This window comes from Genypterus blacodes, unplaced genomic scaffold (genome assembly GCF_046128005.1).
Source record: "Genypterus blacodes isolate CSIRO-AG114 ecotype Tasmania unplaced genomic scaffold, CSIRO-AGI_Gbla_v1 ptg000139l_1, whole genome shotgun sequence".
NCBI lineage: Eukaryota > Metazoa > Chordata > Actinopteri > Ophidiiformes > Ophidiidae > Genypterus > Genypterus blacodes.
Genome location: NW_027466941.1, coordinates 326,412 through 352,092, shown reverse-complemented (window position 1 = coordinate 352,092; position 25,681 = coordinate 326,412). Strand labels below are relative to the sequence as shown.

The 25,681-nt window shown below is 42.9% G+C and overlaps 6 protein-coding genes across 6 annotated transcripts; all 6 read left to right on the top strand.

Moving 5' to 3' along the window:
• The first annotated feature begins 660 nt into the window (after positions 1-660).
• LOC143011850 (protocadherin alpha-3-like) lies at positions 661-3,065 on the top strand. Its single transcript, XM_076164851.1, has one exon. It carries the CDS (start codon positions 681-683, stop codon positions 3,063-3,065), a length of 2,385 nt encoding a protein of 794 aa, XP_076020966.1. The 5' UTR covers positions 661-680.
• A 904-nt stretch (positions 3,066-3,969) lies between these two features.
• LOC143011849 (protocadherin alpha-3-like) lies at positions 3,970-6,378 on the top strand. The gene has a single exon (XM_076164850.1). The coding sequence runs from the start codon at positions 3,970-3,972 to the stop codon at positions 6,376-6,378; it is 2,409 nt and encodes an 802-aa protein (XP_076020965.1).
• Positions 6,379-7,178: 800 nt separating this feature from the next.
• Positions 7,179-9,651, top strand: LOC143011848 (protocadherin alpha-13-like). The gene has a single exon (XM_076164849.1). It carries the CDS (start codon positions 7,252-7,254, stop codon positions 9,649-9,651), a length of 2,400 nt encoding a protein of 799 aa, XP_076020964.1. The 5' UTR covers positions 7,179-7,251.
• An 855-nt stretch (positions 9,652-10,506) lies between these two features.
• On the top strand, positions 10,507-12,906 carry LOC143011847 (protocadherin alpha-3-like). Its single transcript, XM_076164848.1, has one exon. It carries the CDS (start codon positions 10,507-10,509, stop codon positions 12,904-12,906), a length of 2,400 nt encoding a protein of 799 aa, XP_076020963.1.
• Positions 12,907-13,698: 792 nt separating this feature from the next.
• On the top strand, positions 13,699-17,710 carry LOC143011846 (protocadherin alpha-8-like). The gene is made up of 3 exons (XM_076164847.1): positions 13,699-16,150; positions 17,116-17,322; positions 17,672-17,710. The coding sequence occupies exons 1-3, from the start codon at positions 13,772-13,774 to the stop codon at positions 17,708-17,710; spliced, it is 2,625 nt and encodes an 874-aa protein (XP_076020962.1). The 5' UTR covers positions 13,699-13,771.
• Positions 17,711-20,287: 2,577 nt separating this feature from the next.
• On the top strand, positions 20,288-24,043 carry LOC143011845 (protocadherin alpha-3-like). Its single transcript, XM_076164845.1, has 3 exons — positions 20,288-22,666; positions 23,632-23,838; positions 23,984-24,043. Exons 1-3 carry the CDS (start codon positions 20,288-20,290, stop codon positions 24,041-24,043), a joined length of 2,646 nt encoding a protein of 881 aa, XP_076020960.1.
• Positions 24,044-25,681: the final 1,638 nt, after the last annotated feature.

Sequence of the window (25,681 nt, the reverse complement as noted above, 5' to 3'; positions counted from 1 at the left end):
TTCTATTCGAAAGTGCGTGACGCTGTGGTGAAAGCATCCTGAGAAATATAGTCAACAAGAATAGGTAAGCAGTGTAACGTTTATACGATTTTATGCGCTCAACAGATTTTGCATTCAATAGTTTTGAATTGTCTCTGTGTTTCTTGCAAACAAAGAAATGCTCGAAAATATAATTTTTCTGTCTGACTGCTGGTCCATTGAGAAATGTTGTATTAGCCAATGTTAATCTCCTCAGATGTTTTCAGGTTTAAGCAGTTCTATTCAACCAGATAGCACCATCTAAAAGATAAAGGAATTCTAGGGCAAGCAATTTAATTCAAAGTCAGAATATAAATGTTTTTCATTAGTGCAGGGTTTTGTTAATAGAGCTTCACTGAGGGTTAATGTTTGTTGCAGTGTACTGGGCGTACTGTACATTTATTGTAGTCGTTGGTCTTTACACCAGAGTGACACCTGGTGTCGCTGGAGACCACATCAAATATTGTGTTCCATCTATAAGCCCCCCTCCATGCGAGAGACGTCACCAGCTGGTGCTTTGTGAAAGCAGGGAGCAGTCGAACGGAGTCGTAACGTGAATGGTTAGATTCCCATCGTCAGCGGATTTATGAAAGCGTATTTTGATGTTGTGTGGATCCCTCAATAGACGGATAACTTGGATTCGCCACTTTTGATTTTGCAGGATGGCTGTTTGGGAGCTATTGCATCTTTTCTGGTGGTTGTTTGTGACGTTGCTTTGTCTCAGCGGCTGCTCGGTGGCTCAGCTTTCCTATTCCGTTTCAGAAGAGGTGGACAAAGGCACTGCCGTGGGGAATCTTGCCAAGGATTTAAACATAAATGTGCAGAAACTGGAATCCACGGGTCTGCAGATTAACTCAGGATATAGGAAACGGTATTTTGACGTAAATCGGGAAACTGGAGTACTTTTGGTTAACGAAAGGATAGACCGAGAGGAGCTCTGCCCTAATACGGTAAAATGCTCTTTAAATATAGAGGCTGTACTGAGTAACCCTCGCACCATCCATCGAATTGAAATTGTGATCACTGATATTAACGACAATGTTCCGTCTTTTCTGGAAGAATTAAATACGATTGATATGTCTGAGGCTTCTTATATTGGAGAGAGACATCCACTGCCAGTAGCTCGTGACGCTGATGTGGGTATTAATTCAATAAAGACCTACAAATTGAGCCCAAATGAACATTTTTCTTTGGATATACAGGGTGTAGGCGAGCAAAGTGTGTCGGCTGAATTAATACTGCAGAAAGCTTTAGACCGAGAAAAACAGGCTATTATTGATTTAACGCTAACAGCTATAGATGGAGGAAAACCTCCTAAATCAGGAACATTACAAATCAGAGTGAATGTTCTGGATGTAAACGACAATTCGCCCCTATTCAGCAAATCTCTCTATAAGGTACAAGTCGTTGAAAATGCTCAGATTGGCATGATTATATCAAGACTGAGTGCTACCGACTTGGACGATGGTGTCAATGGTGATCTTTTATACTCCTTTACAGAAAGGGGTCATTTAAACCCATATGAAACATTTTCCCTCGACGAAAGCACTGGTGAAATGACGGTCAAAGGCAATATTGATTATGAGGAAATTCAAGCTTATGAGATTCGTGTTCAAGCACGAGACAAAGGCACTCCTCCGCGCAGTGCGCATAGTAAGGTCTTAGTGGAAGTTATTGATGAAAATGACAATTCTCCTGAAATAACGGTATCATCACTCATGAGTCCCCTGAGAGAGGACGCTGAAATAGGTACAGTTGTTGCTCTGGTAACTGTAACAGATAAAGACGGGGACAAAAATGGCCTCACAAACTGTAAACTCACAGGCTCATCCCCATTTAAACTAAAGTCTAACTATAAAAACTATTATTCTTTGGTAGTGGACGGACCTCTAGACAGGGAGACGTTTTCACAGTATAATGTGTCAATCACAGCTACAGACGAAGGCAGCCCGCCTCGGTCAAACAAAAGCGTCATTACTGTTAATGTCTCTGATGTTAATGACAATCCTCCACAATTCTCAGAAGCTGTTATTAATATGTATGTCAGAGAGAACAGTCCTGTTGGAGCTACGATCCACACACTGTCGACTTCTGATTCAGATGTGAATGAAAACGCAAAAGCAAGATACAACTTAATAAATAACTATTCACAGATAGGTGCCATGGTAACTGTCAACTCCGAGACTGGAGATATAATCACTCTACAGTCTTTTAACTTTGAGGAGATGAAAACCTTCCAGTTCAAAGTTCAGGCGACAGACTCTGGTGTTCCTCCTCTCAGCAGCAACGTGACTGTGAACGTTTTCATCCTGGATGAAAATGACAACAATCCTGTGATTCTTGCTCCTTATTCTGAGCACGGCTCCGTGAACAGTGAGAACATTCCCTATTCTGCTGAAGCGGGATACTTTGTGGCAAAGATCAGGGCTGTAGACGCAGACTCTGGCTACAATGCTCTGCTGGCTTATCACCTGTCTGAGCCCAAAGGAACCAACCTGTTCCGGATTGGAACCAGCACCGGAGAAATCAGGACTAAGAGGCGTATGAGTGACAACGACCTGAAGACTCACCCGTTGGTGGTGTTGGTGTGTGATAATGGAGAACCCTCCCTGTCAGCTACTGTGTCTATTGATATGGTGGTGGTTGAGAGCACAGCTGACATCCAGACTCAGTTCAGACATGTGCCGACAAAGGAGGAGAGCTTCTCTGATTTAAACCTGTATCTGCTGATCGCCATTGTGTCTGTGTCAGCGATCTTTCTGCTGAGCCTGATCAGTCTCATAGCTGTGAAATGCCACAGGACAGACAGCAGTTTCAGCAGGTACAGCGCCCCAATGATCACCACCCACCCTGACGGGAGCTGGTCTTACTCCAATGCTACTCAGCAGTATGACGTGTGTTTCAGCTCAGACACGCTGAAGAGTGATGTAGTGGTTTTCCCAGCGCCGTTTCCGCCTGTAGATGGAGAACTGATCAGTATTAATGGAGGAGACACTTTTACCAGGACTCAGACTTTACCAACGACAGAGAAGGTAAGAGCACAATGACATTAAGACTACTCATCATTGCAGCAGAGGTTTATGTTGAGTTTGTAGTTAACACGTTTTATTTTTTTTCGGTTGGACAGTTTGCTTTTTAACGTGGAAAATCTCGTTTTAGAAAGTGTTTGACGCTGCCCATTGTGCTTAAATCATTTTGAGAAATATAGTTAAAGCAGAAAAGGCACGGACTTTACATTTGATTTGATATTTTGGGCTCAACATGTTCTACAGTTAATAGTTTATTATAGTCTATTTCTTGCAGACAAAGAAATGCTCGAAAATGACAAATAGTTGTGCCTTTGTGTATGACCTTTAAGGAATGTTGCAAAATCCGTTATTAGCCAATGTTCATCCCCTCAGTGTTTGTTAATCAGGGTTTTAACATTTCTATTTAAACGATTGGAACGTTTTGTGAAATGATATTTAAGGCCAGAATTGTTTTTCTGCACCTCTAAATCCCAGGGCAAACGATTTAAAAGAATATATAAATGTTTCATTAGTGCAGGGTTTTGTTGATGGAGCTTCACTGAGAGTCAATTTACACACTTGTTCACTTTTTGCACAATCTTGTATATTTGGCCTGGAAATCGTGTTTGATTCTGCATATATGATGCTGTTTGATGCAGTGTACTGGGCATACTGGACATTTATTCGCGTTGTAGATCTTTACGCCAAAGTTACACTTGGTGTCGCTGGAGACCACATCAAATATTGTGTTCCATCTGTAAACCCCCCTCCATACGAGAGACGTCACCAGCTGGTGCTTTGTGAAAGCAGGGAGCAGTCGAACGGAGCCGTAACGTGAATTGTTAGATTCCCATCGTGAGCGGATATATGAAAGCGTATTTTGATGTTTTTTGGATCCCCCAATAGACGGACAACTTGGATTCGCCACTTTTGATTTTGCAGGATGGCTGTTTGGGAGCTATTGCATCTTTTCTGGTGGCTGTTTGTGACGTTGCTTTGTCTCAGCGGCTGCTCGGTGGCTCAGCTTTCCTATTCCGTTTCAGAAGAGGTGGACAAAGGCACTGCCGTGGGGAATCTTGCCAAGGATTTAAACCTAAATGTGCAAAAACTGGAATCCACGGGTCTGCAGATTAACTCAGGATATAGGAAACGGTATTTTGATGTAAATCGGGAATCTGGAGTTCTTTTGGTTAACGAAAGGATAGATCGAGAAGAGCTCTGCACAAGCACGGTAAAATGCACTTTAAATATAGAGGCTGTACTGAGTAACCCTCGCACCATCCATCGAATTGAAGTTGTGATCACTGATATTAACGACAATTTCCCGTCTTTTCTAGAAGAATTAACCACGATTGATATGTACGAGTCATCTTATATTGGAGAAAGACACCCACTGCCTATAGCTCATGATGCGGACATAGGGATACATTCGTTAAAGTCTTACAAATTGAGCCCAAATGAATATTTTTCATTAGATATTCAGGGTGTCGATGACCAAACTGGGTCGGCTGAATTAATACTACAGAAAGCTTTAGACCGAGAGAAACAGGCTGTTATTGATTTAACGCTAACGGCTGTAGACGGAGGAAAACCTCCTAAATCTGGAACATTACAAATAAAAGTCAATGTACTGGACGTAAACGACAATTCCCCTGTGTTCAGTAAAAATCTCTATAAGGTAAGATTAGTTGAAAATGCTCCGATTGGCACCGCATTGTTAACACTGAGTGCCACTGACTTAGACGATGGTGTGAACGGTGAGTTGGTTTATTCTTTTACCGGAACGAGACGCCTTAATCCTAATGACAAGTTTTCCCTGAACGAAAACACTGGTGAAATTATCGTCAATGCCAATATTGATTATGAAGAAATCCAGGCTTATGATATTCGCGTTCAAGCACGAGACAAAGGCACTCCCCCACGCAGTGCGCATAGTAAGGTCTTAGTAGAGGTTATTGATGAAAATGACAATTCTCCTGAAATAACGGTATCATCACTCATGAGTCCCCTGAGAGAGGACTCTGAAATAGGAACAGTTGTTGCTCTGGTAACTGTAACAGATAAAGACGGGGACAAAAATGGCCTCACAAACTGTAAACTCACAGGCTCATCCCCATTTAAACTAAAGTCTAACTATAAAAACTATTATTCTTTGGTAGTGGACGGACCTCTAGACAGGGAGACGTTTTCACAGTATAATGTGTCAATCACAGCTACAGACGAAGGCAGCCCGCCTCTGTCGAGCAAAAGCGTCATTACTGTTAATGTCTCTGATGTTAATGACAATCCTCCCCAATTCTCAGAAGCTGTTATTAATATCTATGTCAAAGAGAACAGTCCTGTTGGAGCTACGATTCACACACTGTCGACTTCTGATTCAGATGTGAATGAAAACGCAAAAGGAAGGTACGACTTAATAAATAACTATTCACAGATAGGTGCCATGGTAACTGTGAACTCAGAGACTGGAGATATAGTCACTCTACAGTCATTTAACTTTGAGGAGATGAAAACCTTCCAGTTTAAAGTTCAGGCCACAGACTCTGGTGTTCCTCCTCTCAGCAGCAACGTGACTGTGAACGTTTTCATCCTGGATGAAAATGACAACAATCCTGTGATTCTTGCTCCTTATTCTGAGCACGGCTCTGTGAACAGTGAGAACATTCCCTACTCTGCTGAAGCGGGATACTTTGTGGCAAAGATCAGGGCTGTAGACGCAGACTCTGGCTACAATGCTCTGCTGGCTTATCACCTGACTGAGCCCAAAGGAACCAACCTGTTCCGGATCGGAACCAGCACTGGGGAAATCAGGACTAAGAGGCGAATGAGTGACAACGACCTGAAGACTCACCCGTTGGTGGTGTTGGTGTGTGATAATGGAGAACCCTCCCTGTCAGCTACTGTGTCTATTGATATGGTGGTGGTTGAGAGCACAGCTGACATCCAGACTCAGTTCAGACATGTGCCGATAAAGGAGGAGAGCTTCTCTGATTTAAACCTGTATCTGCTGATCGCCATTGTGTCCGTGTCAGCGATCTTTCTGCTGAGCCTGATCAGTCTCATAGCAGTGAAATGCCACAGGACAGACAGCAGTTTCAGCAGGTACAGCGCCCCAATGATCACCACCCACCCTGACGGTAGCTGGTCTTACTCCAATGCTACTCAGCAGTATGACGTGTGTTTCAGCTCAGACACGCTGAAGAGTGACGTAGTAGTTTTCCCAGCGCCGTTTCCGCCTGTAGATGGAGAACTGATCAGTATTAATGGAGGAGACACTTTTACCAGGACTCAGACATTACCCAGCACAGATAAGGTGAGTTTTGTTTCTAACCTGAACATAGATTGTGGCTGAGGATGAATGCTTACGTTGTGCAACATTTCCAATTGTATTGACTTGCAAAGATTTCCTTTTGATGTCGGCGAATTGATGTACATCTTTTAAATTGTACAGAATTCACATACAATAATGTAAGTGTTATTTATCATGACGCTGGTAGGATAGCAATGGGAAGAGCATCACTGTTGGTAGTTGATGAGAATTGCTGCCATCAAATAAGTGTATTTGGCTGGTTCAGCCTTTTGCTATGACAGGACTGTTGCAATTCTAAGTCCCATATGATATCCATTATGGCTTTCCAGAGAGCAAACCTTTTTTATGATTCCCTGCAAGGTATTAGAATCTGAGATAATCACTAGCCTGTGCAGAAGAAGCACTGTCCGTGGTGCTGAACTGAGTTTATGCAGCCCTTAACGTTAGCGCTCCGTGACTTTCTGTTTTCATGTCGTTTGCGTTTAATTTTTGACCAAATCCGTGTCCTCAGTCTGTTCAATGATACATTCTAATGCGCCCTTTGTTCAGCAAAATATGTTGACGATCTAATCCGAAGCTTGTTTTTATTGATCTATTGTTAAAGTCGATCACTCAACAAAATATCTAGGCATAAATGTGTTTCTCAGGTTATTGCATATTTCCTATACATGTTTCTTGGTGTGTGTACTGACCACACGATGGCACTCGAGACCATAAGTAAGAACGGTCCAGTCTGCCTTTAACTCCTCCCTGCGTGAGCGAACATAAACCGTCATCAGCTGTAGTGGGTTGAACAGAAACAGTGTGATGGTGCTTTGGTGAGAAGTCTTGGAGCTAATCTGGAATATTTGACGGCTGCATCTGGAGTATTTTCTCTATAAATGATACGCTGGATTCAGTGTTTATTGCTCAGTGATGGGTGTTCGACGACAAAGGGAATATGTGTGGATTCCTATCTTGGCTGTGCTTTGTCTTTGTGACTGCTCTTCCGCTCAGCTGTCTTACTCCGTTTCCGAGGAGGTGAACAAAGGCACCGTAGTGGGAAATATCGCAAAGGATCTGAACCTCAATGTGCAGGAACTAGAGGCTCGGGATCTACGCATTGTGTCCAGTTACAGCAAGAAATATTTTGACGTGAATTTGCGCACCGGAAACATCTTTGTTAACGAGAGAATAGACCGGGAGGAGCTTTGTCCTAACACGGTAAAATGCTCCATGAATATACAGGCTGTTTTAAGTAATCCAATGAATGTGCACCGCATCGAGGTCAGTGTGTTAGATGTAAATGATAATTCGCCCGCTTTCATTGAAGAGTCTTATTCTTTTAATATATCCGAATCATTGCCTCCGGGGGAGCGATATCTGCTTCCAGCAGCAGTAGATCCAGACATCGGTATGAACTCAGTAAAGAGCTACAAGCTGAGTCAAAACGACCATTTCTCCCTTGATTTACAAAGCGGTGATGAACACAGTGTGTCTGCTGAGTTAGTGCTGCAGAAACCTTTAGACCGAGAGAAACAGCCGGTAATCACGCTGATTCTTACCGCTGTGGATGGAGGCAAACCTCCTCGATCAGGAACGCTGCAGTTAACTGTTAACGTTATCGATGCTAATGATAATGCACCATCATTCAGTAAATCCCTTTATAAAGTGAGCGTCAGAGAAAACGCTTCTCCTGGATCACGGATAATAAAGTTAAACGCAACAGATTTAGATGAGGGTATGAACAGTAAACTCCTGTACTCCTTTGTCAAACGAGGCAATATTGATCCATCGGCAATGTTCAATATTAATTTTGGAAGCGGGGAAATTACCCTTAAAGGTACATTAGATTATGAAGACACACCTGTTTATGAGATTAGAGTTCAAGCTAAAGATCAAGGCACTCCTCCTCGTATAGCCCACTCTAAATTACTCATAGAGGTAATTGACATGAATGACAATGCCCCAGATATATCAGTGACGTCACTAATGACCCCTGTAAAAGAAGACGCCGAACTCGGGTCCATCGTTGCTTTAATCACAGTGAATGACAACGATGGAGGAAAAAACGGCATAACAAACTGTAAGGTTCTGGGATCTGTTCCATTTAAACTAACGTCTAACTATAAAAATGATTATTCATTAGTAGTTGATGGACCGTTAGACAGAGAAAGTTCTCCTGTTTACAATGTGACTATTACAGCCACAGATGAAGGAAGTCCTCCTCTGTCCAGCGTCAGTGTTATTACGGTTCACGTTTCTGATGTCAATGATAACGCTCCTCGATTTATAGAGCGCGTCGTTAATGTGTATGTGAAAGAGAACAGCCCAGTAGGTTCCGTTATTTCCACAATAAAAGCATCTGATCCTGATTCAGGTGAAAATGCACATCTGGCCTATTCATTATTAAATAATTCTCCAAGAAATATTCCAGTTTCATCAATGGTGAACATCAACTCAGATACTGGAGATATAATCAGTCTGCAGTCTTTCAACTACGAGGAGATAAAAACCTTCCAGTTCAAAGTTCAGGCCACAGACTCTGGTGTTCCTCCTCTCAGCAGCAACGTGACTGTGAACGTTTTCATCCTGGATGAAAATGACAACAATCCTGTGATTCTTGCTCCTTATTCTGAGCACGGCTCCGTGAACAGTGAGAACATTCCCTACTCTGCTGAAGCGGGATACTTTGTGGCAAAGATCAGGGCTGTAGACGCAGACTCTGGCTACAATGCTCTGCTGGCTTATCACCTGTCTGAGCCCAAAGGAACCAACCTGTTCCGGATTGGAACCAGCACCGGAGAAATCAGGACTAAGAGGCGTATGAGTGACAACGACCTGAAGACTCACCCGTTGGTGGTGTTGGTGTGTGATAATGGAGAACCCTCCCTGTCAGCTACTGTGTCTATTGATATGGTGGTGGTTGAGAGCACAGCTGACATCCAGACTCAGTTCAGACATGTGCCGACAAAGGAGGAGAGCTTCTCTGATTTAAACCTGTATCTGCTGATCGCCATTGTGTCTGTGTCAGCGATCTTTCTGCTGAGCCTGATCAGTCTCATAGCTGTGAAATGCCACAGGACAGACAGCAGTTTCAGCAGGTACAGCGCCCCAATGATCACCACCCACCCTGACGGGAGCTGGTCTTACTCCAATGCTACTCAGCAGTATGACGTGTGTTTCAGCTCAGACACGCTGAAGAGTGATGTAGTAGTTTTCCCAGCGCCGTTTCCGCCTGTAGATGGAGAACTGATCAGTATTAATGGAGGAGACACTTTTACCAGGACTCAGACTTTACCAACCACAGAGAAGGTCAGTTGTTTTTCACCTTGAAAAAGATTGTGCCTGATGATGAATGCTTATAGTTTGCAACAATCCAATTATTTTCATTGACAGTCATTTACAGATAATGAGATTATTTCTTCATGATGATATATTTCAAGATGAACATTGTGTAGACTTTACCTCTACTGCTGTTGCCTTTTGATAAAACCTTTTTTTTAAAGAAGAAATCTGTTTGTCAGGTTTAGAGAATAGGACTATCATATCGGGGTGCGTAGCTGCCGCTTCAAAATGTAATGGCAGACCTGTTGTAGTTGGATTCAGTCATATATCCTGATTACTATATGTTTAGTTTTGTCAATGGCTATTCTTTTTGGCTTTTTAAATGTTTAACCTTTTTTAGCTTTAACAGGAATGTGGCAGTGTCTGCTAGTGTGATCGTTTTCAGTCTATGTTGAAATCGCGCTGTCCGTGGTTCTGAACCTAGTTTTCGCAGCCTGACACATGAGCTGAGGGTTAAATACAACAATTGTGTTTTAATCATCTTGCACAATAATATTCAGTGTTTGATTTTCAAACAGTTTACAAATTTATAGACGATTATTTTGCCAAATTTGTACACATGAATGTGTTTCTCCGGACATTGCACATTTCCTCGATGATTTCCTGGTATATGTTCTGACCACACGATGGCACTCGAGACCATAAGCATAAATGTTCCAGTCTGCCTTTAACTCCTCCCTGCGTGAGCGAACATAAACCGTCATCAGCTGTAGTGGGTTGAACAGAAACAGTGTGATAGTGCTTTGGTGAGAAGGCCTGGAGCTAAACTGGAATATTTGACGGCTGCATCTGGAGTATTTTCTCTATAAATGATACGCTGGATTCAGTGTTTATTGCTCAGTGATGGGTGTTCTACAACAAAGGGAATATGTGTGGATTCCTATCTTGGCTGTGCTTTGTCTTTGTGACTGCTCTTCCGCTCAGCTGTCTTACTCCGTTTCCGAAGAGGCGAACAAAGGCACCGTAGTGGGAAATATCGCAAAGGATCTGAACCTCAATGTGCAGGAACTAGAGGCTCGGGATCTACGCATTGTGTCCAGTTACAGCAAGAAATATTTTGACGTGAATTTGCGCACCGGAAACATCTTTGTTGACGAGAGAATAGACCGGGAGGAGCTTTGTCCTAACACGGTAAAATGCTCCATGAATATACAGGCTGTTTTGAGTAATCCAATGAATGTGCACCGCATCGAGGTCAGTGTGTTAGATGTAAATGATAATTCGCCCGCTTTCATAGAAGAGTCTTATTCTTTTAATATCTCCGAGTCATTGTCTGCGGGGGAGCGATATCTGCTTCCAGCAGCAGTAGATCCAGACATCGGCAGTAATTCGGTCAAAAGCTACAAGCTGAGTCAAAACGACCATTTCTCGCTTGATGTACAAAGCGGTGGAGAACACGGTGTGTCTGCCGATTTACTGCTGCAGAAATCTTTAGACCGAGAGAAACAGCCGGTAATCACGCTGATTCTGACGGCTGTAGATGGAGGCAAACCTGCGAGATCAGGAACGCTGCAGTTAACTGTAAACGTTTTAGATGTAAACGATAATCCGCCGACATTCAGTAAATCGCTTTACAAAGTCCTTGTCAAAGAAAATGCTTCTCCTGCAACACCCATAATAAAGTTTAACGCAACAGATTTAGACGAGGGAATGAACAGTAAACTCCACTACTCGTTTGTTAAACGAGGCAATATAGATCCATCGGCAATATTTAATATAAACTCTGAAACAGGAGAAGTTACAGTTAAGGGTGCACTGGATTATGAAGACACGCCTGCATATGAAATAAGAGTTCAAGCTGTGGATCAGGGCACTCATCCTCGCAAAGCTTACACTAAATTATTGATTGACATAACTGACGTGAATGACAATTTACCACAAATATCTGTGACGTCACTCATGACCCCTGTAAAAGAAGACGCCGAACTAGGGACAATCGTTGCTTTACTCAGTGTGAGTGATAAGGATGGAGGAAATAATGGCATAACAAACTGTAAGGTTTTGGGATCTGTTCCCTTCAAACTGACGTCTAACTATAAAAATGATTATTCATTAGTAGTTGATGGACCGTTAGACAGAGAAAGTTCTCCTGTTTACAATGTGACTATTACAGCCACAGATGAAGGACGTCCTCCTCTGTCTAGCGTCAGTGTTATTACGGTTCACGTTTCTGATGTCAATGATAATGCACCTCGATTTATAGAGCGCGTCGTTAATGTTTATGTGAAAGAGAACAGCCCAGTAGGTTCCGTTATTTCCACAATAAAAGCATCTGATCCTGATTCAGGTGAAAATGCCCATTTAGCCTATTCGTTATTAAATAGTTCTCCAAGAAATATTCCAGTTTCATCAATGGTGAACATCAACTCAGAGACTGGAGATATAATCAGTCTGCAGTCTTTTAACTACGAGGAGATAACAACCATCCAGTTCAAAGTTCAGGCCACAGACTCTGGTGTTCCTCCTCTCAGCAGCAACGTGACTGTGAACGTTTTCATCCTGGATGAAAATGACAACAATCCTGTGATTCTTGCTCCTTATTCTGAGCACGGCTCCGTGAACAGTGAGAACATTCCCTACTCTGCTGAAGCAGGATACTTTGTGGCAAAGATCAGGGCTGTAGACGCAGACTCTGGCTACAATGCTCTGCTGGCTTATCACCTGTCTGAGCCCAAAGGAACCAACCTGTTCCGGATCGGAACCAGCACCGGGGAAATCAGGACTAAGAGGCGAATGAGCGACAACGACCTGAAGACTCACCCGTTGGTGGTGTTGGTGTGTGATAATGGAGAACCCTCTCTGTCAGCTACTGTGTCTATTGATATGGTGGTGGTTGAGAGCACAGCTGACATCCAGACTCAGTTCAGACATGTGCCGATAAAGGAGGAGAGCTTCTCTGATTTAAACCTGTATCTGCTGATCGCCATTGTGTCGGTGTCAGCGATCTTTCTGCTGAGCCTGATCAGTCTAATAGCTGTGAAATGCCACAGGACAGACAGCAGTTTCAGCAGGTACAGCGCCCCAATGATCACCACCCACCCTGACGGTAGCTGGTCTTACTCCAATGCTACTCAGCAGTATGACGTTTGTTTCAGCTCAGACACGCTGAAGAGTGACGTAGTAGTTTTCCCAGCGCCGTTTCCGCCTGTAGATGGAGAACTGATCAGTATTAATGGAGGAGACACTTTTTCCAGGACTCAGACTTTACCAACCACAGAGAAGGTCAGTTGTTTTTCACCTTGAAAAAGATTGTGCCTGATGATGAATGCTTATAGTTTGCAACAATCCAATTATTTTCATTGACAGTCATTTACAGATAATGAGATTATTTCTTCATGATGATATATTTTAAGATGAACATTGTGTAGACTTTACCTCTATTGCTGTTCCTTTTGATGAAACCTTTTTTAAAAAAGAAGAAATCTATTTGTCAGGTTTAGAGAATAGGACTATCATATCAGGGTGCCTAGCTGCCGCTGCAAAATGTAATGGCAGACCTGTTGTTGTTGGATTCAGTCATATATACTTATTGCAAAATGTTTGGTTTTGTCTATGGCTATTCATTTTGGCTTTTTAAATGTTTAACCTGTATAGCTTTAACAGGAATGTGGCAGTGTCTGCTAGTGTGTGCAGCAGTAGATCGTTTTCAGTCTATGTTGAAATCGCGCTGTCCGTGGTTCTGAACCTAGTTTTCGCAGCCTGACACATGAGCTGAGGGTTATATACAACAATTGTGTTGTAATCATCTTGCACAATAATATTCAGTGTTTGATTTTTAAACAGTTTACAAATTTATAGACGATAATTTCGCCAAATTTGTACACATGAGTGTGTTTCTCCGCACATTGCAAATTTCCTCTATGATTTCCTGGTATGTGTTGTGACCACACGATGGCACTCGAGACCATAAGCATGAATGTTCCAGTCTGCCTTTAACTCCTCCCTGCGTGAGCGAACATAAACCGTCATCAGCTGTAGTGGGTTGAACAGAAACAGTGTGATGGTGCTTTGGTGAGAAGGCCTGGAGCTAATCTGGAATATTTGACGGCTGCATCTGGAGTATTTTCTCTATAAATGATACGCTGGATTCAGTGTTTATTGTTCAGTGATGGGTTTTCGACGACAAAGGGAATATGTGTGGATTCCTATCTTGGCTGTGCTTTGTCTTTGTGACTGCTCTTCCGCTCAGCTGTCTTACTCCGTTTCCGAGGAGGCGAACAAAGGCACCGTAGTGGGAAATATCGCAAAGGATCTGAACCTCAATGTACAGGAACTAGAGGCTCGGGATCTACGCATTGTGTCCAGTTACAGCAAAAAATATTTTGACGTGAATTTGCGCACAGGCAACATCTTTGTTAACGAGAGAATAGACCGGGAGGAGCTTTGTCCTAACACGGTAAAATGCTCCATGAATATACAGGCTGTTTTAAGTAATCCCATGAATGTGCACCGCATCGAGGTCAGTGTGTTAGATGTAAATGATAATTCGCCCGCTTTCATTGAAGAGTCTTATTCTTTTAATATCTCCGAATCATTGTTTCCAGGGGAGCGATATCTGCTCCCAGCAGCAGTAGATCCAGACATCGGCAGTAATTCGGTGAAAAACTACAAACTGAACCAGAATGATCATTTCTCCCTTGATGTACAGAGCGGTGGAGAACACAGCGTGTCTGCTGACTTAGTGCTGCAAAAATCTTTAGACCGAGAGAAACAGCCTGTAATTACGCTGATTCTGACCGCTGTAGATGGAGGCAAACCTGCGAGATCAGGAACGCTGCAGTTAACGGTTAACGTTTTAGATGCGAATGATAATGCACCATCATTCAGTAAATCTCTTTACAAATTAAGCGTCAAAGAAAACGCTTCTCCTGGTTCACGAATAATAAAGTTAAACGCAACGGATTTAGACGAGGGTATGAACAGTAAACTCCTGTACTCCTTTGTGAAACGAGGCAATACTGATCCATCGGCAATATTCAATATTGATGCTGAAAGCGGAGAAATTATACTTAAAGGCATGTTAGACTATGAAGACACACCTGCTTATGAAATTCGGGTACAAGCTACAGACCAAGGTCATTCTCCTCGTAGTGGCAACACAAAATTACTAATTGAAATAGTTGATATGAACGACAATGCCCCAGAAATATCAGTAACGTCACTCATGACCCCTGTGAAAGAAGATGCTGAACTCGGTACAATCGTTGCTTTAATATCCGTGAGTGATAAAGATGGAGGAAAGAATGGCTTAGCAAACTGTAAGGTTTTGGGATCTGTTCCCTTTAAACTAACGTCTAACTATAAAAATGATTATTCATTAGTAGTTGATGGACCGTTAGACAGAGAAAGTTCTCCTGTTTACAATGTGACTATTACAGCCACAGATGAAGGAAGTCCTCCTCTGTCCAGCGTCAGAGTCATTACTGTTCACGTTTCTGATGTCAATGATAACGCTCCTCGATTTATAGAGCGCGTCGTTAATGTTTATGTGAAAGAGAACAGCCCAGTAGGTTCCGTTATTTCCACAATAAAAGCATCTGATCCTGATTCAGGTGAAAATGCAAATTTAGCCTATTCGTTATTAAATAGTTCTCCAAGAAATATTCCAGTTTCATCAATGGTGAACATCAACTCAGATACTGGAGATATAATCAGTCTGCAGTCATTTAACTACGAGGAGATACAATCCATCCAGTTTAAAGTTCAGGCCACAGACTCTGGTGTTCCTCCTCTCAGCAGCAACGTGACTGTGAACGTTTTCATCCTGGATGAAAATGACAACAATCCTGTGATTCTTGCTCCTTATTCTGAGCACGGCTCCGTGAACAGTGAGAACATTCCCTACTCTGCTGAAGCGGGATACTTTGTGGCAAAGATCAGGGCTGTAGACGCAGACTCTGGCTACAATGCTCTGCTGGCTTATCACCTGTCTGAGCCCAAAGGAACCAACCTGTTCCGGATCGGAACCAGCACCGGGGAAATCAGGACTAAGAGGCGAATGAGTGACAATGACCTGAAGACTCACCCGTTGGTGGTGTTGGTGTGTGATAATGGAGAACCCTCCCTGTCAGCTACTGTGTCTATTGATATGGTGGTGGTTGAGAGCACAGCTGACATCCAGACTCAGTTCAGACATGTGCCAATGAAGGAGGAGAGCTTCTCTGATTTAAACCTGTATCTGCTGATCGCCATTGTGTCGGTGTCAGCGATCTTTCTGCTGAGCCTGATCAGTCTCATAGCTGTGAAATGCCACAGGACAGACAGCAGTTTCAGCAGGTACAGCGCCCCAATGATCACCACCCACCCTGACGGGAGCTGGTCTTACTCCAATGCTACTCAGCAGTATGACGTGTGTTTCAGCTCAGACACGCTGAAGAGTGACGTAGTAGTTTTCCCAGCGCCGTTTCCGCCTGTAGATGGAGAACTGATCAGTATCAATGGAGGAGACACTTTTTCCAGGACTCAGACTTTACCAACCACAGAGAAGGTGAGTTTTGTTTCACCTGAAAACAGATTGTGGCTGATGATGGATGCTTGTTGTTAAACAATCCTATTCATTTGATTGTCACACATTTACAGCTATAAGAGTATTTCTGTGTGATGATTTAGTTTAAAGCTCAACATCGTGTACCCCTTAACTCTACTGCTGTTTCCTTTTGACGAAACTTCTCTATTCGAAGAAATCTATTTGTCAGGTATAGAGAATAGGACTATCATATCAGGGTGCCTAGCTGTCACTGCTAAATGTAATGGCAGACCTATTGTAGTTGGATTCACTCGTATTTTCTTATTGCTATATATTTTTCATATGTTGTGTTTTGTCTATGGCTTTTCCTTTTGGCTATTTAAAGGTTCAACCTGTATAGCTTTAACAGCAATGTGGCAGTGTCTGGTACTGTGTGATCGTTTTCAGTCTATGTTGAAATCGCGCTGTCCGTGGTGCTGAACCTAGTTTTTGTAGCCTGACACATGAGCTGAGGGTTGAATACAACATTTGGGTTGTTATCATCTTGCACTATAGCATCCAGTGTTTTAATTTTAAAAAATTAAGTCATTTAAAGTTGATTATTTTCCAAAATGTGTACACATGAATGTGTTTCTCAGCACATTGCATATTTCCTTCATGATTTCCTGGTATGTGTACTGACCACACGATGGCACTCGAGACCATAAGCATGAACGTTCCTGTCTGCCTTAAACTCCTCCCTGCGTGAGCGAACATAAACCGTCATCAGCTGGAGTGGGTTGAACAGAAACAGTGTGATTGTGCTTTGGTGAGAAGGCCTGGAGCTAATCTGGAATATTTGACGGCTGCATCTGGAGTATTTTCTCTATAAATGATACGCTGGATTCAGTGTTTATTGTTCAGTGATGGGTGTTCGACGACAATGGGAATATGTGTGGATTCCTATCTTGGCTGTGCTTTGTCTTTGTGACTGCTCTTCCGCTCAGCTGTTTTACTCCGTTTCCGAGGAGGCGAACAAAGGCACCGTAGTGGGAAATATCGCAAAGGATCTGAACCTCAATGTACAGGAACTAGAGGCTCGGGATCTACGCATTGTGTCCAGTTACAGCAAGAAATATTTTGACGTGAATTTGCGCACCGGAAACATCTTTGTTGACGAGAGAATAGACCGGGAGGAGCTTTGTCCTAACACGGTAAAATGCTCCATGAATATACAGGCTGTTTTGAGTAATCCAATGAATGTGCACCGCATCGAGGTCAGTGTGTTAGATGTAAATGATAATTCGCCCGCTTTCATTGAAGAGTATTATTCTTTTAATATATCCGAGTCATTGTCTCCTGGGGAGCGATATCTGCTTCCAGCAGCAGTAGATGCAGACATTGGCAGTAATTCGGTCAGAAACTACAAACTTAGTCAAAACGACCATTTCTCGCTTGATGTACAAAGCGGTGGAGAACACAGTGTGTCTTCTGACTTAGTGCTGCAGAAACCTTTAGACCGAGAGAAACAGCCGGTAATTACGCTGATTCTGACCGCTGTAGATGGGGGGAAGCCTGCTCGATCAGGAACGCTACAGTTAACTGTTAATGTGTTAGATGTAAACGATAATACACCAACATTCAGTCAATCTCTTTATAAAGTGAGCGTCAAAGAAAACACTTCTCCTGGAACACCCATAATAAAATTAAACGCTACCGATTTAGACGAGGGTATGAATAGAAAACTCGCGTATTCATTTGTCAAACGAGGGAATATCGATCCATCGGCAATGTTCAATATTAACTCTGAAACAGGAGAAATAACAGTTAAAGGTACACTAGATTGTGAAGACACGCCTGCATATGAAGTTAGAGTTCAAGCTGTGGATCAGGGCACTCCTCCTCGTACAGCTCACACTAAGTTATTGATAGAGATAACTGACGTGAATGACAATGTACCACAAATGTCGGTGACGTCACTCATGACTCCTGTGAAAGAAGACGCTGAACTCGGGACAATCGTTGCTTTAATCACAGTGAGGGATAAAGATGGAGGAAATAATGGCAAAACAAACTGTAAGGTTTTGGGATCTGTTCCCTTTAAACTGACGTCCAACTATAGAAATGATTACTCATTAGTAGTTGATGGACCGTTAGACAGAGAAAGTTCTCCTGTTTACAATGTGACTATTACAGCCACAGATGAAGGAAGTCCTCCTCTGTCCAGCGTCAGTGTCATTACTGTTCACGTTTCTGATGTCAATGATAACGCTCCTCGATTTATAGAGCGCGTCGTTAATGTGTATGTGAAAGAGAACAGCCCAGTAGGTTCAGTTATTTCCACAATAAAAGCATCTGATCCTGATTCAGGTGAAAATGCACATTTAGCTTATTCATTCTTAAATAATTCTCCAAGAAATATTCCAGTTTCATCAATGGTGAACATCAACTCAGAAACTGGAGATATAATCAGTCTGCAGTCATTTAACTACGAGGAGATAACAACCATCCAGTTTAAAGTTCAGGCCACAGACTCTGGTGTTCCTCCTCTCAGCAGCAACGTGACTGTGAACGTTTTCATCCTGGATGAAAATGACAACAATCCTGTGATTCTTGCTCCTTATTCTGAGCACGGCTCTGTGAACAGTGAGAACATTCCCTACTCTGCTGAAGCGGGATACTTTGTGGCAAAGATCAGGGCTGTAGACGCAGACTCTGGCTACAATGCTCTGCTGGCTTATCACCTGTCTGAGCCCAAAGGAACCAACCTGTTCCGGATCGGAACCAGCACTGGGGAAATCAGGACTAAGAGGCGAATGAGCGACAACGACCTGAAGACTCACCCGTTGGTGGTGTTGGTGTGTGATAATGGAGAACCCTCCCTGTCAGCTACTGTGTCTATTGATATGGTGGTGGTTGAGAGCACAGCTGACATCCAGACTCAGTTCAGACATGTGCCGACAAAGGACGAGAGCTTCTCTGATTTAAACCTGTATCTGCTGATCGCCATTGTGTCGGTGTCAGCAATCTTTCTGCTGAGCTTGATCAGTCTCATAGCTGTGAAATGCCACAGGACAGACAGCAGTTTCAGCAGGTACAGCGCCCCAATGATCACCACCCACCCTGACGGTAGCTGGTCTTACTCCAATGCTACTCAGCAGTATGACGTGTGTTTCAGCTCAGACACACTGAAGAGTGACGTAGTAGTTTTCCCAGCGCCGTTTCCGCCTGTAGATGGAGAACTGATCAGCATTAATGGAGGAGACACTTTTACCAGGACTCAGACTTTACCAACCACAGATAAGGTGAGTTGTTTCTAACCTGAACACAGTTTGTGCCTGATGATGAATGCATTAGTTTGCAACAATCCAATCATTTTGATTGACAGACATTTACAGATTTTAAGATTATTTCTTCATGATGGTAAGTTTCAAAGGTTTACATTGTGTACACCTCAACCTTACTGATGTTTCCTCTAGACAAGCTTCTTTTTTTTTTAGAAGAAGAAATCTATTTGTCTGGTATAGAGAATAGGACTATCATATCAGGGGGCCTGGCTGTCGCTGCTAAATGTAATGGAAGACCTGCTGTAGTTGGATTCACTCACATTTACTGATTTCTATATTTTCTATAAATTATATGTTATGTCTTTGGTTAACCCTTATGGCTATTTAAAGGCCCAACCTGCAGTTTGAACAGCAAAGTGGCAGTGTCTACTGTTCGATCGTTTTCAGTCTGATTCGAAATTGCGCTGTCCGTGGTGCTGAACATAGTTTTTGTAGCCTGACACATGAGCTGAGAGTTTAATACAACAATTGTGTTGTCATCATCTTGCACAATTGCTTTTTACATTTAAAAAAAAATAATTAAGTCGTTTTTTTGCCAAATAATCCAAATGAATTTGTTTCTCAGAATATTGCACATTCACTCCATATTTTCCTGGTATGTGTACTGACCACACGATGGCACTCGAGACCAGAAGCAGGAACGTTCCTGTCCGCCTTAAACTCCTCCCTGCATGAGCGAACATAAACCGTCATCAGCTGTAGTGGGTTGAACAGAAACAGTGTGATGGTTTCTTGGTGAGAAGGCCTGGAGCTAATCTGGAATATTTGACGGCTGCATCTGGAGAATTTTGTCTATAAATGATACGCTGAATTCAGTGTTTATTGTTCAGTGATGGGTGTTCGACGACAATGGGAATATTTGTGGATTCATATCTTGGCTGTGCTTTGTCTTTGTGGCTGCTCTTCCGCTCAGCTGTCTTACTCCGTTTCCGAGGAGGCGAACAAAGGCACCGTAGTGGGAAATATCGCAAAGGATCTGAACCTCAATGTACAGGAACTAGAGGCTCGGGATCTACGCATTGTGTCCAGTTACAGCAAGAAATATTTTGACGTGAATTTGCGGACTGGAAACATCTATGTTGCCGAGAGAATAGACCGGGAGGAGCTTTGTCCTAACACGGTAAAATGCTCCATGAACATACAGGCTGTTTTAAGTAATCCAATGAATGTGCACCGCATCGAGGTCAGTGTGTTAGATGTAAATGATAATTCGCCCGTTTTCATTGAAGAGTCTTATTCTTTTAATATCTCCGAATCATTGTTTCCGGGGGAGCGATATCTGCTTCCAGCAGCAGTAGATCGAGACATCGGCAGTAACTCGGTCCAAAGCTACAAGCTGAGCCAGAATGATCATTTCTCGCTTGATGTACAGAGCGGTGGAGAACACAGCGTGTCCTCTGAGTTAGTCCTGCAAAAACCTATAGACCGAGAGAAACAGCCGGTAATCACGCTGATTCTGACCGCTGTAGATGGAGGAAAACCTGCTCGATCGGGGACGCTGCAGTTAACAGTAAACGTTTTAGATGCGAATGATAATGCACCATCATTCAGTAAATCTCTTTATAAAGTGAGCGTCAAAGAAAACATTTCTCCTGGAACAGTTGTAATTAAGTTAAACGCAACAGATTTAGACGAGGGTATGAACAGCAAGATCCTGTATTCGTTTATCAAACAAGGCAATAATAATCCATCGGATACATTTAATGTAGATTCTGTAACAGGACAAATTACAGTTAAAGGTGCGTTAGACTATGAAGACACACCTGCTTATGAAATTAGAGTTCAAGCTATGGACCAGGGCGGCCATCCTCGTAGAGCTCACACAAAGTTATTGATAGAGATAACTGACGTGAATGACAATGTACCACAAATATCAGTGACGTCACTAATGACCCCTGTAGAAGAAGACGCTAAACTCGGGACAATCGTTGCTTTAATATCCGTGAGTGATAAAGATGGAGGAAAGAATGGCATAACAAACTGTAAGGTTTTGGGATCTGTTCCCTTTAAACTGACGTCCAACTATAGAAATGATTACTCATTAGTAGTTGATGGACCGTTAGACAGAGAAAGTTCTCCTGTTTACAATGTGACTATTACAGCTACAGATGAAGGAAGTCCTCCTCTGTCCAGCGTCAGTGTCATTACTGTTCACGTTTCTGATGTCAATGATAACGCTCCTCGATTTATAGAGTGCGTCGTTAATGTGTATGTGAAAGAGAACAGCCCAGTAGGTTCAGTTATTTCCACAATAAAAGCATCTGATCCTGATTCAGGTGAAAATGCACATTTAGCTTATTCATTCTTAAATAATTCTCCAAGAAATATTCCAGTTTCATCAATGGTGAACATCAACTCAGATACTGGAGATATAATCAGTCTGCAGTCATTTAACTACGAGGAGACAAAAACCTTCCAGTTCAAAGTTCAGGCCACAGACTCTGGTGTTCCTCCTCTCAGCAGCAACGTGACTGTGAACGTTTTCATCCTGGATGAAAATGACAACAATCCTGTGATTCTTGCTCCTTATTCTGAGCACGGCTCCGTGAACAGTGAGAACATTCCCTACTCTGCTGAAGCGGGATACTTTGTGGCAAAGATCAGGGCTGTAGACGCAGACTCTGGCTACAATGCTCTGCTGGCTTATCACCTGTCTGAGCCCAAAGGAACCAACCTGTTCCGGATCGGAACCAGCACTGGAGAAATCAGGACTAAGAGGCGAATGAGTGACAACGACCTGAAGACTCACCCATTGGTGGTGTTGGTGTGTGATAATGGAGAACCCTCCCTGTCAGCTACTGTGTCTATTGATATGGTGGTGGTTGAGAGCACAGCTGACATCCAGACTCAGTTCAGACATGTGCCCATGAAGGAGGAGAGCTTCTCTGATTTAAACCTGTATCTGCTGATCGCCATTGTGTCTGTGTCAGCGATCTTTCTGCTGAGCCTGATCAGTCTCATAGCTGTGAAATGCCACAGGACAGACAGCAGTTTCAGCAGGTACAGCGCCCCAATGATCACCACCCACCCTGACGGGAGCTGGTCTTACTCCAATGCTACTCAGCAGTATGACGTGTGTTTCAGCTCAGACACGCTGAAGAGTGACGTAGTGGTTTTCCCAGCGCCGTTTCCGCCTGTAGATGGAGAACTGATCAGTATTAATGGAGGAGACACTTTTACCAGGACTCAGACTTTACCAACCACAGAGAAGGTGAGTTTTGTTTCACCTGAAAACAGATTGTGGCTGATGATGGATGCTTGTTGTTAAACAATCCTATTCATTTGATTGTCACACATTTACAGCTATAAGAGTATTTCTGTGTGATGATATAGTTTAAAGCTCAACATCGTGTACCCCTTAACTCTACTGCTGTTTCCTTTTGACGAAACTTCTCTATTCGAAGAAATCTATTTGTCAGGTATAGAGAATAGGACTATCATATCAGGATGCCTGGCTGTCACTGCTAAATGTAATGGCAGACCTATTGTAGTTGGATTCACTCGTATTTTCTTATTGCTATATATTTTTCATATGTTGTGTTTTGTCTATGGCTTTTCCTTTTGGCTATTTAAAGGTCCAACCTGTATAGCTTTAACAGCAATGTGGCAGTGTCTGGTACTGTGTGATCGTTTTCAGTCTATGTTGAAATCGCGCTGTACGTGGTGCTGAACCTAGTTTTTGTAGCCTGACACATGAGCTGAGGGTTGAATACAACATTTGGGTTGTTATCATCTTGCACTATAGCATCCAGTGTTTTAATTTTAAACAATTAAGTCATTTAAAGTTGATTATTTTCCAAAATGTGTACACATGAATGTGTTTCTCAGCACATTGCATATTTCCTTCATGATTTCCTGGTATGTGTACTGACCACACGATGGCACTCGAGACCATAAGCATGAACGTTCCTGTCTGCCTTAAACTCCTCCCTGCATGAGCGAACTAAAACCGTCATCAACTGGAGTGGGTTGAACAGAAACAGTGTGATTGTGCTTTGGTGAGAAGGCCTGGAGCTAAACTGGAATATTTGACGGCTGCATCTGGAGTATTTTCTCTATAAATGATACGCTGGATTCAGTGTTTATTGTTCAGTGATGGGTGTTCGACGACAATGGAAATATGTGTGGATTCCTATCTTGGCTGTGCTTTGTCTTTGTGACTGCTCTTCCGCTCAGCTGTCTTACTCCGTTTCCGAGGAGGCGAACAAAGGCACCGTAGTGGGAAATATCGCAAAGGATCTGAACCTCAATGTACAGGAACTAGAGGCTCGGGATCTATGCATTGTGTCCAGTTACAGCAAGAAATATTTTGACGTGAATTTGCAGACCGGAAACATCTTTGTTGACGAGAGAATAGACCGGGAGGAGCTTTGTCCTAACACGGTAAAATGCTCCATGAATATACAGGCTGTTTTGAGTAATCCAATGAATGTGCACCGCATCGAGGTCAGTGTGTTAGATGTTAATGATAATTCGCCCGCTTTCATTGAAGAGTCTTATTCTTTTAATATTTCCGAGTCATCTTCAGCGGGAGAGCGATATCTGCTCCCCGAAGGAGTCGATGCAGACACAGGCAGTAATTCGTTAAAGAGCTACAAGCTTAGCCAGAATGATCATTTTGTGCTTGATGAACAAAGCGGTGGAGAACACGGCGTGTCTGCTGAGTTAGTGCTGCAGAAACCTTTGGACCGAGAGAAACAGTCGGTAATTACGCTGATTCTGACCGCTGTAGATGGAGGGACACCCCCTCGATCAGGAACGTTAAATATCAGAGTAAATGTAATAGATGTCAATGATAACATCCCTACCTTTAGCAAATCACTTTACAAAGCAAAGGTCAGTGAAAATGCAGGACGTGGAGCAATGATAATTAAATTAAACGCAACGGATTTAGACGAGGGTATGAACAGTAAAATCGCCTATTCCTTTATGAAAAGAGGCAATATTGACCCCTCAGATATATTTGGTCTTAATTCAGAAACAGGAGAAATTACAGTAAAGGGCATATTAGACTATGAGGAGACGCCTGCTTATGAATTAAGGCTTCAAGCCAAAGATCAAGGCACTCCTCCTCGCAGTACGCATGCTAAGTTATTGATAGAGATAATTGACGTGAATGACAATCGTCCGGAAATATCAGTGACGTCACTCACGACCTCCGTGAAAGAAGACGCTGAACTCGGCTCCATCGTTGCTTTAATCACAGTGAGTGATAAAGATGGAGGACATAATGGCATAACAAACTGTAAGGTTTTGGGATCTGTTCCCTTTAAACTGACGTCTAACTATAAAAATGATTATTCACTAGTAGTTGATGGACCGTTAGACAGAGAAAGTTCTCCTGTTTACAATGTGACTATTACAGCTACAGATGAAGGAAGTCCCCCTCTGTCCAGCGTCAGAGTCATTACTGTCCACGTTTCTGATGTCAATGATAACGCTCCTCGATTTAAAGAGCGCGTCGTTAATGTGTATGTGAAAGAGAACAGCCCAGTAGGTTCCGTTATTTCCACAATAAAAGCATCTGATCCTGATTCAGGTGAAAATGCACATTTAGCTTATTCATTGTTAAATACTTCTCCAAGAAATATTCCAGTTTCATCAATGGTGAACATCAACTCAGAGACTGGAGATATAATCAGTCTGCAGTCATTTAACTATGAGGAGTTAAAAACCTTCCAGTTCAAAGTTCAGGCCACAGACTCTGGTGTTCCTCCTCTCAGCAGCAACGTGACTGTGAACGTTTTCATCCTGGATGAAAATGACAACAATCCTGTGATTCTTGCTCCTTATTCTGAGCACGGCTCCGTGAACAGTGAGAACATTCCCTACTCTGCTGAAGCGGGATACTTTGTGGCAAAGATCAGGGCTGTAGACGCAGACTCTGGCTACAATGCTCTGCTGGCTTATCACCTGTCTGAGCCCAAAGGAACAAACCTGTTCCGGATCGGAACCAGCACTGGAGAAATCAGGACTAAGAGGCGAATGAGTGACAACGACCTGAAGACTCACCCATTGGTGGTGTTGGTGTGTGATAATGGAGAACCCTCCCTGTCAGCTACTGTGTCTATTGATATGGTGGTGGTTGAGAGCACAGCTGACATCCAGACTCAGTTCAGACATGTGCCGATAAAGGAGGAGAGCTTCTCTGATTTAAACCTTTATCTGCTGATTGCCATTGTGACGGTGTCAGCGATCTTTCTGCTGAGCCTGATCAGTCTAATAG